Source organism: Rattus rattus, chromosome 13 (genome assembly GCF_011064425.1).
Source record: "Rattus rattus isolate New Zealand chromosome 13, Rrattus_CSIRO_v1, whole genome shotgun sequence".
Taxonomy (NCBI): domain Eukaryota; kingdom Metazoa; phylum Chordata; class Mammalia; order Rodentia; family Muridae; genus Rattus; species Rattus rattus.
Genome location: NC_046166.1, coordinates 44,045,217 through 44,059,729, shown reverse-complemented (window position 1 = coordinate 44,059,729; position 14,513 = coordinate 44,045,217). Strand labels below are relative to the sequence as shown.

At 39.3% G+C, this 14,513-nt stretch overlaps 1 protein-coding gene across 1 annotated transcript; it reads left to right on the top strand.

Annotated features, from left to right (window-relative positions):
* Positions 1-4,067: 4,067 nt before the first annotated feature.
* On the top strand, positions 4,068-4,586 carry LOC116914576 (ATP synthase subunit d, mitochondrial-like). The gene has a single exon (XM_032918935.1). The coding sequence runs from the start codon at positions 4,101-4,103 to the stop codon at positions 4,584-4,586; it is 486 nt and encodes a 161-aa protein (XP_032774826.1). The 5' UTR covers positions 4,068-4,100.
* Positions 4,587-14,513: the final 9,927 nt, after the last annotated feature.

The following is a 14,513-nucleotide window of genomic DNA, read 5'->3' as shown; positions in this document are numbered from 1 at the left end:
CCTTCTAATAATTTTTCTGATCTTTCTATTTCTCTTTGTTCAGGAATAAAGAGAAATGAGAGAAAATGTATACTTTTAAGGCCATCTTCAGATACATAGTGGGTTCTAGGATAAACTGATGAAACTTAGGAAGCTCCAAGTTGTGGTTACCCAATGAAAGCTAAATAGGGAGCCTAGTGATGACGGTCATTCCGAAAATCACTGTGATGAGATATTTGCCAATGTGTGAATAAAATATGTATGCACTTAAGGGGGAAAGATAAAGATTTGTAATTTTTCAGCCAAACCCAGTGGGGCAAACAACAATGGAAAAACATCTTAAAAGTCTTGGTAAACAGAAAAGGTGGTTAAGCTCTAGTTAACTAAAAAAAAAAAAATAAGATAAAGATGAATACCAAACTTGATAAGATGATGAAGCAAAGAAGTGCAGGCTGACAGGAACCGGATGTAGATCTCTCCTGAGAGACACAGCCAGAATACAGCAAATACATAGACGAATGCCAGCAGCAAACCACTGAACTGAGAACAGGACCCCTGTTGAAGGAATCTTAGAAAGGACGAAAAGAGCTTGAAGAGGCTTGAGACCCCATATGAACAACAATGCCAAACAACCAGAGCTTCCAGGGACTAAGCCACTATCCAATGACTATACATGGACTGACCCTGGACTCTGACCTCATAGGTAGCAATGAATATCCTAGTAAGAGCACCAGTGGAAGGGGAAGCCCTGGGTCCTGCTAAGACTGAACCCCCAGTGAACGTGATTGTTGGGGGGAGGGCGGTAATGGGGGGAGGATGGGGAGGGGAACACCCATAAAGAAGGAGAGTGGGAGGGGCTAGGGGGATGTTGGCCCAGAAACCGGGAAAGGGAATAACAATTGAAATGTAAATAAGAAATACCCAATTTAATAAAGATGAAAAAAAGATAAAGGTGAATAAAGTATTCTCTATATAAGTTAAAGTGGAGCTTGTTGCCAGCAGAGAGTAATGTTAAAGGAAAGTCTTTAGGATGAAGGAAAATTTCGTCAGATATAATTTGGATCTCTAAAACAAAGAAGGATAATAAGGAAGACTATACAAGCAAGTCTAAATTATATTTTATTCATTTATTTAAAAGATGTGGCTGTTTAAAGTACAATTAATAATAATATGATAACATAATTGCATGGATGACCATTAGAACCCGAGTGTTCTTCATGGACAACCTAGTCTTGATTCTCACCATGTGCACCTGTGTGACACATCCACATGCGGTTAAGGCCCTAGATATGCACATGCTATTTATAAAAGCAAGCTGCTACCGGTGGAGAGAGAGAATTCAATAAAATGATGGCTTTGTAAGCATGAGAATCTGAAGTTGAGCCAAGAAGCCATGTAAAGAGATGTATGTGTAGCAATGAATATCCTAGTAAGAGCACCAGTGGAAGAGGAAGCCCTGGGTCCTGCTAAGACTGAACCCCCAGTGAACTAGACAGTTGGGGAGGGCGGCAATAGGGGGGGGGGTGGGGAGGGGAACACCCATAAGGAAGGGAGGGGGAGGGGATGTTTGCCCGAAACCGGAAAGGGAATAACTTTTAAAATGTATATAAGAAATATTCAAGTTAATAATAAAAAAAAAAAAAAAAAAAAAAAAAAAAAAAAAAAAAAGAAAAAAAAAAAAAAGAGATGTATGTGGTGTGTGACATGTGGTGATAGGTACTTGTAATCCCCAAGGAGGGAGAGACATGCTGATCCCTAAAGATCACTGGCCATAAAGGCCAGTCTACTTTTTGTGTTTGAGGCAAATAAGTGATTCTATATCAAAGAAGTGAACAGGACTTCTGAGGAACATTGAACTTTGAAAGGATCAGTATTATTGACATGGCAAAACCTTAAACTCTTAACAGTCACAGAAGCAAGTAGGAAGGTAGGAAAGGAGGAAGGGAGGAGAGAAGGGTCCCACTGTTTTCTGAGTCACGCCTGACATTTCTTTGGGGCTATTATTAGTTGCAAAGCAGTCCCTAAGAACCAGGGCTCTTCATACTTATTAAATAATCCAAGGGTTCTAGATACTTGTTGAATATTTACTATTGGAATAGCTATACCAGCAATTGGTCTGTACCAAAACAGGGCCTGCCCTTGGGATATTCACATGAGAGGTCCAGGAGAACAAATATACTTTTCACTTCCAGATATTCACAGTCAACCACAGTCTGAAAATATCCTATAGAAAATTCCAGAAACAACTCTTAATTTTTAAATTGTGCATAGCCCTAAGTAGCATGATGGAAACACATACTCTACTATTCTGTGACAATTTCCTGTGAATTGGACATTATCTCCTGGAAAGAATGAAAAAGGCCCACTAAACTAAGATGGGAACAAATTGACAAGTTTAGGAAAGATGAAACTTAGACAATTCAGAAGGTTCTAGAGGCAGTAAAGAGTCGTTGGCAAAAGGAGACTTTCCAACCAGCCCAGTTGCCTGAAGACTTTTAAGCCATACAGCTGCCTGCAAGTCTTACAGAGAGCTCCAGAGATTCAGCTTTTGTGAGATGTCATGTACACAAGAGTGGGCTTTTCAGTGATGCAATGGTCCTTGACTTACCCACAATCTTACCAGTAACCCAGGTAAACCCATCAATTGTCAAGTTGGATTTTAACAGAATCATTACTTTGGTCCAGCATCAATTATCCATCTCAGATGAATAGATCTTTATCTCTGTCCCATTTTTCCACTCGAGGTGTGAACTATCCTACTTTCCCTCATCTCAATGCTGTATATTGAGCCCATATGTCATTTAACACCCAGCTCAGGGATCCCGTGGATTTGTCTGGTATTTATATTTGAAAAAAAATAATTCAACTTTTAAAATAATAACAGATTTAGTCTTTGTGATATGCATAGAAGTTATGTAGGAATATTTGTCAGGCTTCTTCAAGCAAAAGTAGAAAGAGAAGACAAGAAAATGAGAAGGGGCAAGGAGAGAAAGGGAAAGAAGAGAGAGGGGGAAGGGAGAGGGAAAGGGAGAAAGAGAGAGAGATCATAAGTGATTGGTTATGTATAATTATAGAGTATAAGATTATGAGGTTGAGTTAGGAAGTCCAGGAAGGCCATGCTATAGCTATAATCTCACCTCTACAGTTGAGTGCTAAGGGTCGAGAAACAAGCAAGCTCATGGCAGAGTTCTAATATGAAAGCAGCAGACTGAAGATAAGGAAAAACTGACATTTGTTAAATTCAGTATGTCTATTACTTGTAGAATGGTCACCCTTTAATTATGCTAATACCTTCAATTAGCTGAATGGGGCCCATTAACATAAAGGAAAAAAGTCTGATTTGTTCAGTCTGCCAGTTAAATTGTTCATTCTATCCAAGAAATGCTGTAGAGATACTCTCAGTTAAAACATCTGAGTACCCCGTGAACCCAACAATTTGACACAACTCTGTACCTTGTCAATCTGGAACTCATAGCACCTTCTTAAACTATATTTGATCTCAAAATGAAGAAAAAAATCACAATCCCACTAACATGACAGAGGTGTTGTACACACATGCAAAAATCACACAGATTCCTTCCCAGAGAGGAGTTCTCCTAATACATCCTAATTTCTTCCTAATAGATCACAACTTAATTACTATGAGGCAAACAGTAGTTAAGTACTATGGCATGGTGTCAATACACTTTAAGTTTACATCAAAGGGGTGATGGTAGGTGGAAGAAAACAATGTCACATTTAAACGTATTTATTTCATGTAAAGTATGTTGCATCTACAGATACTGTTTATGCAACCGGTGACATTCAGGTAGCAGGTATTTACAACTACTGTCTTCCGCTAACCATTCCACATTCCCTCTTGCTTTCAGCAAACACCTCAACTGACTATGGTTGTCTATTAACTGGTGTAGTAGAGGAAAGTATTTGACAGATCAGTAGCTATGTAGACACAGGGTGCCTGGGGGTTGTAATAATTTCCTCAAACAATAAAACTACACTTGATATAGCAGCTGCAAATAAGTCATCACATAGGTAAATAGAAAAAGTACGCTGGGGGTAACACACTTCCGTTCCTTGCTGCTGGAGACAGTGCTCCGCCGGGGTCGGTGAAGTATCGCAAGATGACTGGGCGCAAACTTCCTCTAAAAACCATCGATTGGGTATCTTTTGTGGAGATCATGCCCCAAAACCAGAAGGCAATTGGAAACGCTCTGAAGTCCTGGAATGAGATCTTCCACACCAGGTTGGCTAGTCTGTCTGAGAAACCACCAGCGATTGACTGGTCTTACTACAGGGCCAATGTAGACAAGGCTGGCTTGGTGGATGATTTTGAAAAGAAGTATAACGCTCTGAAGATCCCTGTGCCTGAGGATAAATACACAGCCCTAGTGGACGCCGAGGAGAAGGAGGATGTGAAGAACTATGCCCAGTTCGTGTCTGGATCTCAGGCTAGGGTCCAGGAGTATGAGAAGCAGCTGGAGAAAATAAAGAGCATGATTCCCTTTGACCAGATGACCATTGATGACTTGAATGAGATCTTCCCCGAAACCAAGCTGGACAAGAAGTACCACCCGTACTGGCCCCACCAGCCCATCGAGAACCTGTGAAGCAGCCCAAAAGGGAGCCCTGGTTGACCTGAAATAAAACATTTACATAGTCTTGCAAAAAAAAATACGCTGGTCTCCAAGATCTATCTGTCTTCTACACAGGCCAAAATAAGCTTATTAAGTTGGTATATACTGAGAATCATCACCCTATGTCTTCCAAGTCTGTGATCACATCACTCATCTCTACATTCCTTCCACATAGAAAGTATTGTTCAGGATTTGTTGTTTTGGTGATAGAGGTAGTTCTCATGGCTTACAGTGGGCCTTTCTTACAAGAGCCTTCACTCTACAGGTCAGGGAACCAATGTGGGGGTTATGCTGATGCTAAATGTCTCTTTCTAAAATTGGTAAAATAAGAACTGGATTAGGGCTCCATTAGAACCACTATAAAGGGGGCTTAAGTTACATCACCACTGATCAAATGACATCCTTTAGACTATACATTGATGAACCACAGTGTTATTTTGGGTCTCTTGAAATAAGTGTTTATTCAGACAAGATAAATCAGAGGAGATGAGGCTTGACTGTCACTGTGTCTAATGTACACCAAGCTCTGCACTTGATCCCCAGCATCACACAAACTGGACATGGTGCTCCTGTCCTCTAATCTCAGAAAATATAAACTGAGGCAGGAGAATCAGGAGTTCAAGGTCAGCCTCAGCTATAGGAGACCCAGTTTCAAAACACACACACACACACAGAGAAAAGGGAGAGACAGAGAGTCAAACAGTCCTTATGAGCATTCAAAAATTATTTCTAAAAAAATTAGCAAATCAAATCTAGAAATATGCAAAAAGAGCTAATACATTATATTAAGGTAGAGTTCATCTCAGTCAAGTAAGGACAGTTTAGCAGACCAAAGTAAATCAATGCAATTCACTACGTCAAGAAAAAGATCACTTCACTAGCTAAGTCACTCTTGCTTCTATACAGTCTCCTGAAGGATGCGTGCGCACCCACGCCTATCTGATGATTTGTTCCCCTTCCACGAATACAAAACAGCCATGAAATTTTGGTTCCTCACATGTGCACAAAGAAAATTCAGAGTTGCTAAGTCTTGAGTCAAGGACACAAATGGAGGGTAAAGGCTGCTATCGAGAAACACTTGGAAAATGACCTTTGAAAAATCTCCTTTCACCAGCACTCTTTACATTACAGGTAGGTTTGCACTGTACCGGTAATGTAATTATTCTAACCAAATACTCCTTCAGATGATGAAGTGGGACATCAGCTAACAAAAGGAGAACCTTGGAGTGTGGACACTTCCGTAAGCAGAGACTGAAGAAACAATCAAGCTGATTAACAGCCCAGTATCATTACACATTGCCCCTACACAGTAAGGAGATGAAGGAGAATCATCATGTGCTAATGGGGGAATATGTCTGCCATCACTTACGAGGGGCAATTAACACTTCCCAGAACCTTCCTGCTCACAAAGCTGTAAATCTTAATTTGATTTTAAACTACCAGACCCTTTTTATTCTTACTAGATTGAGACAGAAGCTTGTCTAACATGAAAGTAGGTATCTAATAACTACTTGCTCTATCTACATACTGAGACTTAGTAATAAAAACTGTTTTCTGACCTGCTGCTGCCACTGCCTAGTATATGAGGAAGAGAGACTGGTGAATGTTCTTTTGATTGCTATGAAATAAGCAGGATAGTTACAGATTTTTTTTTTCCACATGGGTTTTCCTTAGAGAGTTCTGAAGAGAAATGCAGTGTGTTCCAGGCACAGCAGGAACTGGAAGAACTAGAATGTTTTGTACTACTCTATTACTTATCTGCCTGGACCGCTTCAGTGCCTTGTACATCCTCAGTTATTTAATCTTCTAAGCCAATCTGATGAGGATGACAGTGGCACACTGTTGTGCTCCCTATCTTCGCAGACAAAAATGTGCAGAGATGAGAATTTGTCCAACATCACAGACCCAGTTCTGAAACAGCCAATGGGACGCACAGGATATGAAGCTCAGTGTCCACGCAGAAGAATGTGGGCCTGAAAGTCTCAGGATAGCATGTGCAGTTTCATGCTCAACACATAACTGGCAGTGTCCAGTGATATCAATTGGAAACTCATCTCTTAAGCTATTTACAATCAAAAAAGGCTCTGTGGCTGCCTCCACTTCCATGATACGTACTCTCACCTGTGTTTCTACAGTTCAGAAAATTAAGCCAGGTATGGAGGAGGTCCCCGAAGTCCCAGTACCCCAGAAGTTGAAGCAGGACAATTGTGAATTTGAAAGCACTCTGGGTTACAGAGTGAGATCCAGGTAAGCCTGGGCTTCAGAGTGAGATTCTAATTCAGAAAATAAAACCGGACGCACTCCCTAATGGGACACTTTGGGACTTGTGTATACAATGCATGGGCAGAGATTCTTAGATTCCGCCATCATGATGTTCACTATGAAACACTGTCTGCCTAAAGTGAACTTTAAGTTACCTGTGTGAAAACATTATTTTATGACAAAGAGATGAAAAATGATCACAAATTTTTATCTGAAATTCAGTAGATTGAAAAACCAGGATGAAGTTTGAAAGGTTCATTTAAATATTTCTTGCCAATGAAGAGTTTTGGGGGCCAACAAGATGACTTACTCAGTAAAGGCATTTCCCACACAAACCTGTAAACATGAGTTTAGTTTCTGTAGGAGAAAGAAGAAGACCCTGCGAAGTTGCCCTCTGACCTCCATGTGTATAGTATAGCAGGAGTGCACAGACACATCACATAAACACAAAAATAATAATAAAGTTTACAGAACAAGTTTGGAAGTAAGGGCATTGTCTTGTTGGGTGAGCTTAGTTTTTAATATAAGGACATCTGAACCTCAGTTTTTGCATCTGTAAAATGGACCACTTATCTATATCTCACATACATACTCTCTGGCTATGACATATAAATAAATGTCCTTGCCACTCATTGATTTTGTTTGTTTCGGTCCCAGTGCCCAGAGTGTTTCCTTTGTTTCCATTATTTATTTATTTACTTACTTGCTTGTTGCATTCTGGACTTTGAACCGAAAACTTCATGTGTATTATTGGCAAGCACACAGCCACTAAGTTGCATGCCCAACTCTTTTTACTTCTTGTCCTTGAGACATAGTCTCACTAATTTTCTCAGAGATGCCGCAAACTTGTGTGCCTCCTGCCTCAGACACTACAGGCATGTGCCGTCATGCCTAAGTCAAAATAGATCGTTCTCTTTGTTTTCAGCTGATCCAAAGGTATTTACTGAAGACCAGCACTCACTCCTCAGGACATTAACATCATAAGTCCACATATGCTACTCTTTTTCATTAGCTTACTCAGCCATAAGTATTAATTGCTACATTATCATAAGTAATAATCATCACATTAACACTAAAATCTAAAATATAAATTCCTCAGCAACATTTTTTAAATGTCCTTCCCAAATCTTGACTCTTTGTGTTGCCATAAGAATTTTAAATTTGCTTAACTCCCACATATGTTCAAACACACACACACACACACACACACACACACACACACCATGATAACATGTAGGTTGTGATTCCTGATCTCAGCACATCAATTTAAAGAGAATTGAAGGGTTGGGGATTTAGCTCAGTGGTAGAGCGCTTGCTTGCCTAGCAAGTGCAAGGCCCTGGGCTCGGTCCCCAGCTCCGGGAAAAAAAAATAAAATAAAGAGAATTGAAACAAAACCCATCACTGACAGTTTTGAGAAAAAAATCCAAATGGCCAACACCTACATCAAGTGTGTCTTTATATGTGAGAGAGATTAAAATTAAAAGAAGAATAATTCCACTACATAGTCATCACATTTCTCAATGTAAAAACACAAGCAACAGCAAACATTCATAAGACTGTGGATCAAATGGAATAACCTGACAATCTGCTTAAATAATCACTTGACAATATGTACTAAAAATCATTCTATGATCTATGAATTTCACAACTAAATATACCCAAGAGAAATGTATACACATTATACATAGTGGGGTGTGTGTGTGTATACGTGTGTGTGTGTGTGTGTGTATTCACATATTTTATATATTCATACATATGTATTCCTGCTTGAATGAGAATCATCGCACTGTGAAGATAAGTATATCCATGAGAAATAAGCTAATACACATTGGCAGTATAGCTCTCAAAACAGAGTAAAGCGAAGTAAGTCAGGACCAAAGAACACATTGCATAATTTCATCCATTTACATTTCAAAACAGGTCAAACTAATTCATGGCAGTGGAGCCAGCACAGGGGTTATTCCTGGGAATGAGCAGTTGAGAACAGGTCAGGTAGCTTTGGAGGTGGTAGCTTCATTCTCACCGTTAGCTCTGTGCTAGTTTACTGGGGTGTGTTTCATTTGTGTGATTCTTTTAAAATCTGTATAATGAAGATGTTTACAATTTTATGTAGATGAATTAATCCTTTAATAAATAATTTTTAAGACATAAAAAGGTGTTGAAAGTGCATCTATGTTCATTTCAAGAGCTGCTACTAATGAAATCTAGCACAATTTGAACACCAAAATCTGTTGTGACAGCATTGTATCACAACATGTAAGATTTCTGAGTCCATGCCCATGCAGCAAACCAGCAAATAAACAAATGAGGAAATCTATTTACAATAAAATATCAATAAATTAATGCAAAAATAATAATTTAAGGACCTGGAGATATGATTTGGTGCTTAGGAACACAGGCTTCTCTTCCAGTCGCCCCGGGTTTGATTATCAGAACCCCTCACGGTGGCTCACAACCATCTGCAACTGGGTAGGACTGGTTTGTGTAAGTGTGGTGGGGCACAGTGATTTGATGATGAAGATGATGATGACAATGAGGACGCAAGTGACTTGAGTCTGAGCCAAGTGGTCGAGCTTAAAGAATATGCACTGCACGTGGACAACATCATTCTCTGCGTCCTAGCAATGCGTGACTCTGTAACACAGACTTCTTTCCAGCCAGAGAAGGATTCGCTGTTAACTTGAACAAGTTCCATAAGATTAGTTATTTGAAAACTAATGAATTTTGAGTGGCACATCAATCAGTAAAGTGGATGTTTGATGGAAGATTTTGAAGAAGAAAACAAAACGATTTCAATAATCTTCTATATTTATCCCAAACAATCTTCATGCCTCCTGCCAGTGATTGCAGGGCTGAAGTAAATGTAGACTGTGATCTGAAGGTTTAGTCATCTTTTGTGAGTTGTAATGTACATTTTGATGTTCATTTGTACATCGATATTACAATAAAATATACAAGTGCCAGACAAAAATGAAACAATTCTAGAAAGAATTAGCTACATTTCTACTGAGAGAGAAAATAGAGAAGTCGACTTTCAGGCTAAGTTTAAGTGCTATTCCATATCACAGAGCTACATTTTATTTTTCTGGTTATTTTGAATTAAAGTTAGCTATAACTGTGATTGTTTTAATTCATAAAAATGTCACAATCATAAACATTTTTCTACACATTTTTCAACACGAAATTGCGTATTGCTAAATTGTCTTGGGCACATTCATGTTCTGTTTAAAATGTTAGTAAAATAATGAAAATAAAAAAATAAACAGTAAAACAAAAACCTTGAAGGGCCAAAAGAAGAACTATGATTCTTAATCAATTAAATCTATACACCATATCTGAAAAAAATTATTTATGAAAATGTCTTTATATGGAAGAAAAATTTTATAATGCTTAGATCTATTAGAGGAGTGATGAGTTCCCTGGGTTTGGAGCTATAAGAATAGTGGAAAAGGAGTAAATCACTCTCCCATCTCCTATCATCTGTAAAGTCAATTTTTAAAATACTGACATTCTATCTAAAACCATTAAAACTATTCCTAAACCTTAATATCAGCCTCAAATAGATATTACCTCATATATAATGACTACTCCAAGAACAGAATGTGAAACAGTTGTCCCTCAGTTGGGATCAGGGAGTTGGGCAGCCATAACCATTCGTTATCTAAGTCCAACTATTTCTGATGTAAATAAAAGAACCAAATCACCTATTGGGGTCTTTTTCAGTGTTGTAGGTCTAGAATAATATCCAATACCTTAAAAGTACTCATATTTTTCAAAGACTAGCCAGAATTTGTAGCTGATGGAACCTTAAAAATAAAGCTCAGGGCCAGCAAACTATTGCCCAATGACAATCTATGAAAATGAAAGTGTCTGATTTAACACGGCTCCGACAGCTTTCTTTTCTTAAAATTAGTCAAGGAGAGATGAGCGCCAAAGCTGTTCATAAAGGATGTGCATTTTCAATGATCCCCAACACTGTTTATTATCTGATTCACAGTCTTAACCGCCATTGATTAAAAACATGAGATAGAAATTGGTCAAGAGTTTAGAGAACAGGGGGCCTTGATTCCGAGAGACCAAATTTAGGAGTTCATACTCCTTCTTAGAGAACCTCACCTAAGTTTGAACTCAGCTCAACTAACAGCCTAGTATCTAGCATGTCTCTAAGTTACCCCCCCACACACACACACACACACACACCCACACACCCCCACACACACACACACCCACACACACACACACACACAAAACCCAAGCATAGCTCCAGTTTCTAGACTAACCCCAACAAGACCTGTGGTCTCCAGGTTCATCTATCCCCAACAAATCCAGCATTTCCGGGTAAATTCCCCACAAGCCTGTCTAACCACCAACGCAGAGGGAAACAGAGGTTAAGTTTGTTTGACTCCCAGCACCAACCAATTACACTAAAGGGCCCAGGAGCTCTCCAATTAGATGGTTGCCCGGCTAGAAACACTTACCCAATGCTTGCTGCTTTCTATAAAGCCTTGGTCCAGTAGATGTTCGGACAAAACTGTCCTGCTTGTCTCTGGTGGGCTGAGTCTGATTTAGCTCAAATGAAGGCCCTGATGCGATTGCATCAGATCGGCTCCTGTCTGATCTTTTGAGATTCATTAACATTTCCTTGGCACTACAACTCTTGCCCAGAAATGAGAAGTCTTGATTCTATCCCAGGCAGAAACCAGGGATGCCAAAAGGGGCCTCCGGTTCCTGCTCTAGCTTCTTGTAGTCTACTACAAGCACCACTTCCTGAAAAATCTCACTTGAGATGTGATCAAGAAGCACCTGAGCATCTCGTCGTGCGTGTCTGGGGTGCGGAGGGGGTAGGAGCAGGGCTAGGAGTGGGGCCGGAAGTGGGGCATTGGAGTAAATGGTTCAACTTACCTTACCTTGTCTTAGACACTCATTTCTGGAACCACTATGACTACACTGGAGCTCTGCCGCCTTCCTCCAACTTATAATAAAATTCTGCTCTACATCCACTCCCCTGTTGTCTAAGGAACTCACTCTGATTTGGCAAAGGACCCAGAAGCTGCTGGCTCTGGAAGTCACTGATTTCTTTCCTCCCTTACCTCTCTGAGCTGTACACACTGAGGCAAGAAATACTCTTGCTCTCTATGACTCTGCCTTTGCCCCAGTTTCATTATGTTGGTCTCCCTTAGGCAGGATTCTTCTAGCTCACCAGTGTTTTGTGAACTCATGATGATTCAGTGTAATTGGTTTTGTGTCTATAACAGCATGGAACAAAATTTAATCTGCCCTTAGTGTTCCTAAAAATAATTGAGTAGCAGAATTCTAGCTATTACACTTTGTTTTTGTTGTTGTTGTTGTTGTTGTTGTTTGTTTTTCTTTTTTAAACTTAATGTATAATAAAATACTATTTGGGTCATGCCTGTTTTAAAATGTGGCTATTTGGAGGATGGCTTTTGAACTATATTGCTATGGAGGAACAGCTATGTCTCCTCTCTCTCTCTCTCTCTCTCTCTCTCTCTCTCTCTCTCTCTCTCTCTCTCTCTCTCAAAGTCACTAGTGAACATGCAGGCATTTAACAGTTAACTGAAATTTGGGACTGAAATAAAATTGGTTATACAAAGGCTTTAACCTATGTAGGCTTAACTCAAATAGTAGTAATTAATCAAACTGTGCACAGATGTGTGCATGGATAGGCTAACTTATAAAAGGACCTGTGGATGTCTATGTTGGTTAGCCCCAAACTTGTTTGTTTCTTTGTTTTGAAATGAGGCCTCTCAGTGAATGTGGTGGTCCTTGTTACAGCTGTCCAGTAGGCTCACCCCTCAGTGAGAGAGATACCCTAAACATCTCCTCCTACCCAACCCCCACTAGCACTAGAATTACAAGTGTGTAAGCCAATTTACTCAGGTTTTGCTTGTGATTTGAAATCAGCTCCTCATGCTAGCAGAGCAAACACTTCAGCCGCTAATCCATCGCTGAAGGGTTAGTTTTGAGCTTTCTATCTAATGGAATGGCTAAAATCTGACTTTCTCAAGTGTGAATTAGGGAAACTGACGCCAGGATTACAAAAATCTAGTTACAGGAGCTGTGAGCGTCTGATTTTATTTTTTAAAAACTTAGAGGGATAATAAATGCATAACAGTACAGTTTATTTACTTAAAACATTATTTAGAGATGCAATATAAAAGTTCCCTTAGGTGAAAAAATTTTGTGTTGGTGACAAATTTTTTTATTGAATAATTTATTTATTTTCGTTTCAAATGTTATCCCTTTTCCTGGTTTCCTCTCTGCAAACCCCCTGTCTCATCCCCACTCCCTTTGCTTCTATGAGGGTGCCCCACCAACCCACCAACCCACCCACCCACTCCTACCTCACCTTCCTGGCATTCCCCTACACTGGATCATCGAGCCATCCCAGGACCAAGGGCCTCTCCTCCCATTGATGCCAGACAAGGCCATCCTCTGCTACATATGTGGCTGGAGCCATGGGTCTGTCCATGTGTACTCTTTGGTTGGTTTAGTTTAGTCCCTGGGAGCTCTAGGGGATCTGGTTGGTCAATATTGTTGTTAAGAATTTTCACCAAAAAAAAAAAAGTTCAATTTTAATGGGGATAGCTGAAAATGAAAACATATAAAAGCTTTATGTTTATCAAATAAATCTAAATAGTGCACATTACAGTCTATTTCTAAAAGTTGGATTATTGCCAGTTTGCTTGGTATGTATATGATGTTCACATATAATAGATGTGATATATTTGCTGAAGCTATGATGCATAGGAAATAATGAGTATACATGTTCATCAAATACTGCTATGCTAAATTTTCTTTTCATAGTGATACTTACAGAAGACACAACCATAGCCACATTCAGAATCTGGGCTAGATAAGTATGTATGAAATGGTAATAAGAAAGAAATGCATGTATTAGCATGTCTAACCAAAAATGATGTCTTACATTTAAACAGTAACTGAATTGTTGAAATATACTCTTTGTAAAATACTCAGAAAATTTCCAAACTGTTTCTCTCTGGGCAAATTTGAAGAGGAAAATGTTTAAAAAATGATTTAGGACTAGCTTATATGAGCTTAATTTTACATGTCTGCTGGGTGTTGCTTCATCTGATATCTTCCTTTCTCAGTATTTTGAGGTGGGCTAATTTTCTATTAAAATAATAAGTTTCCAATGAACATCTTCTATGTAACTCAACAAATATCAAACAACAATAATCAACTTTTGAAATGATAATGCGCTATTAGACATTTGATGAGCATGAAACTTTATATTTTTCATTTCGCTATCCCATTAAAGTGAACTTTTTTGGTGAAAGTCTTAACAATGACCAGATCTGGAAGGAAGGATGACGTCTGTCAGTAGGGATGCCAGAGAACAGGGATTTGCAGAGAGAGAGCGTGAAGCGAAATGGGTGAAAATTGCGTCATGTTTGAGAATCGGATGAAGCTCAGGCGATGACTGATGGCATGAAAGGGCTGATTTCAAGTCTGAGCCTGATGATTCTGGTCTTAGTGAAGTGATTGAGAAGATGTTTAAAATGTCTCTCACTGAGGGGTGAGAGCTACTGGCAACATGAGACCACCACATTCATTCAAACGAAACAAACGAGACTGAGACTGGCAACATGGTCGCA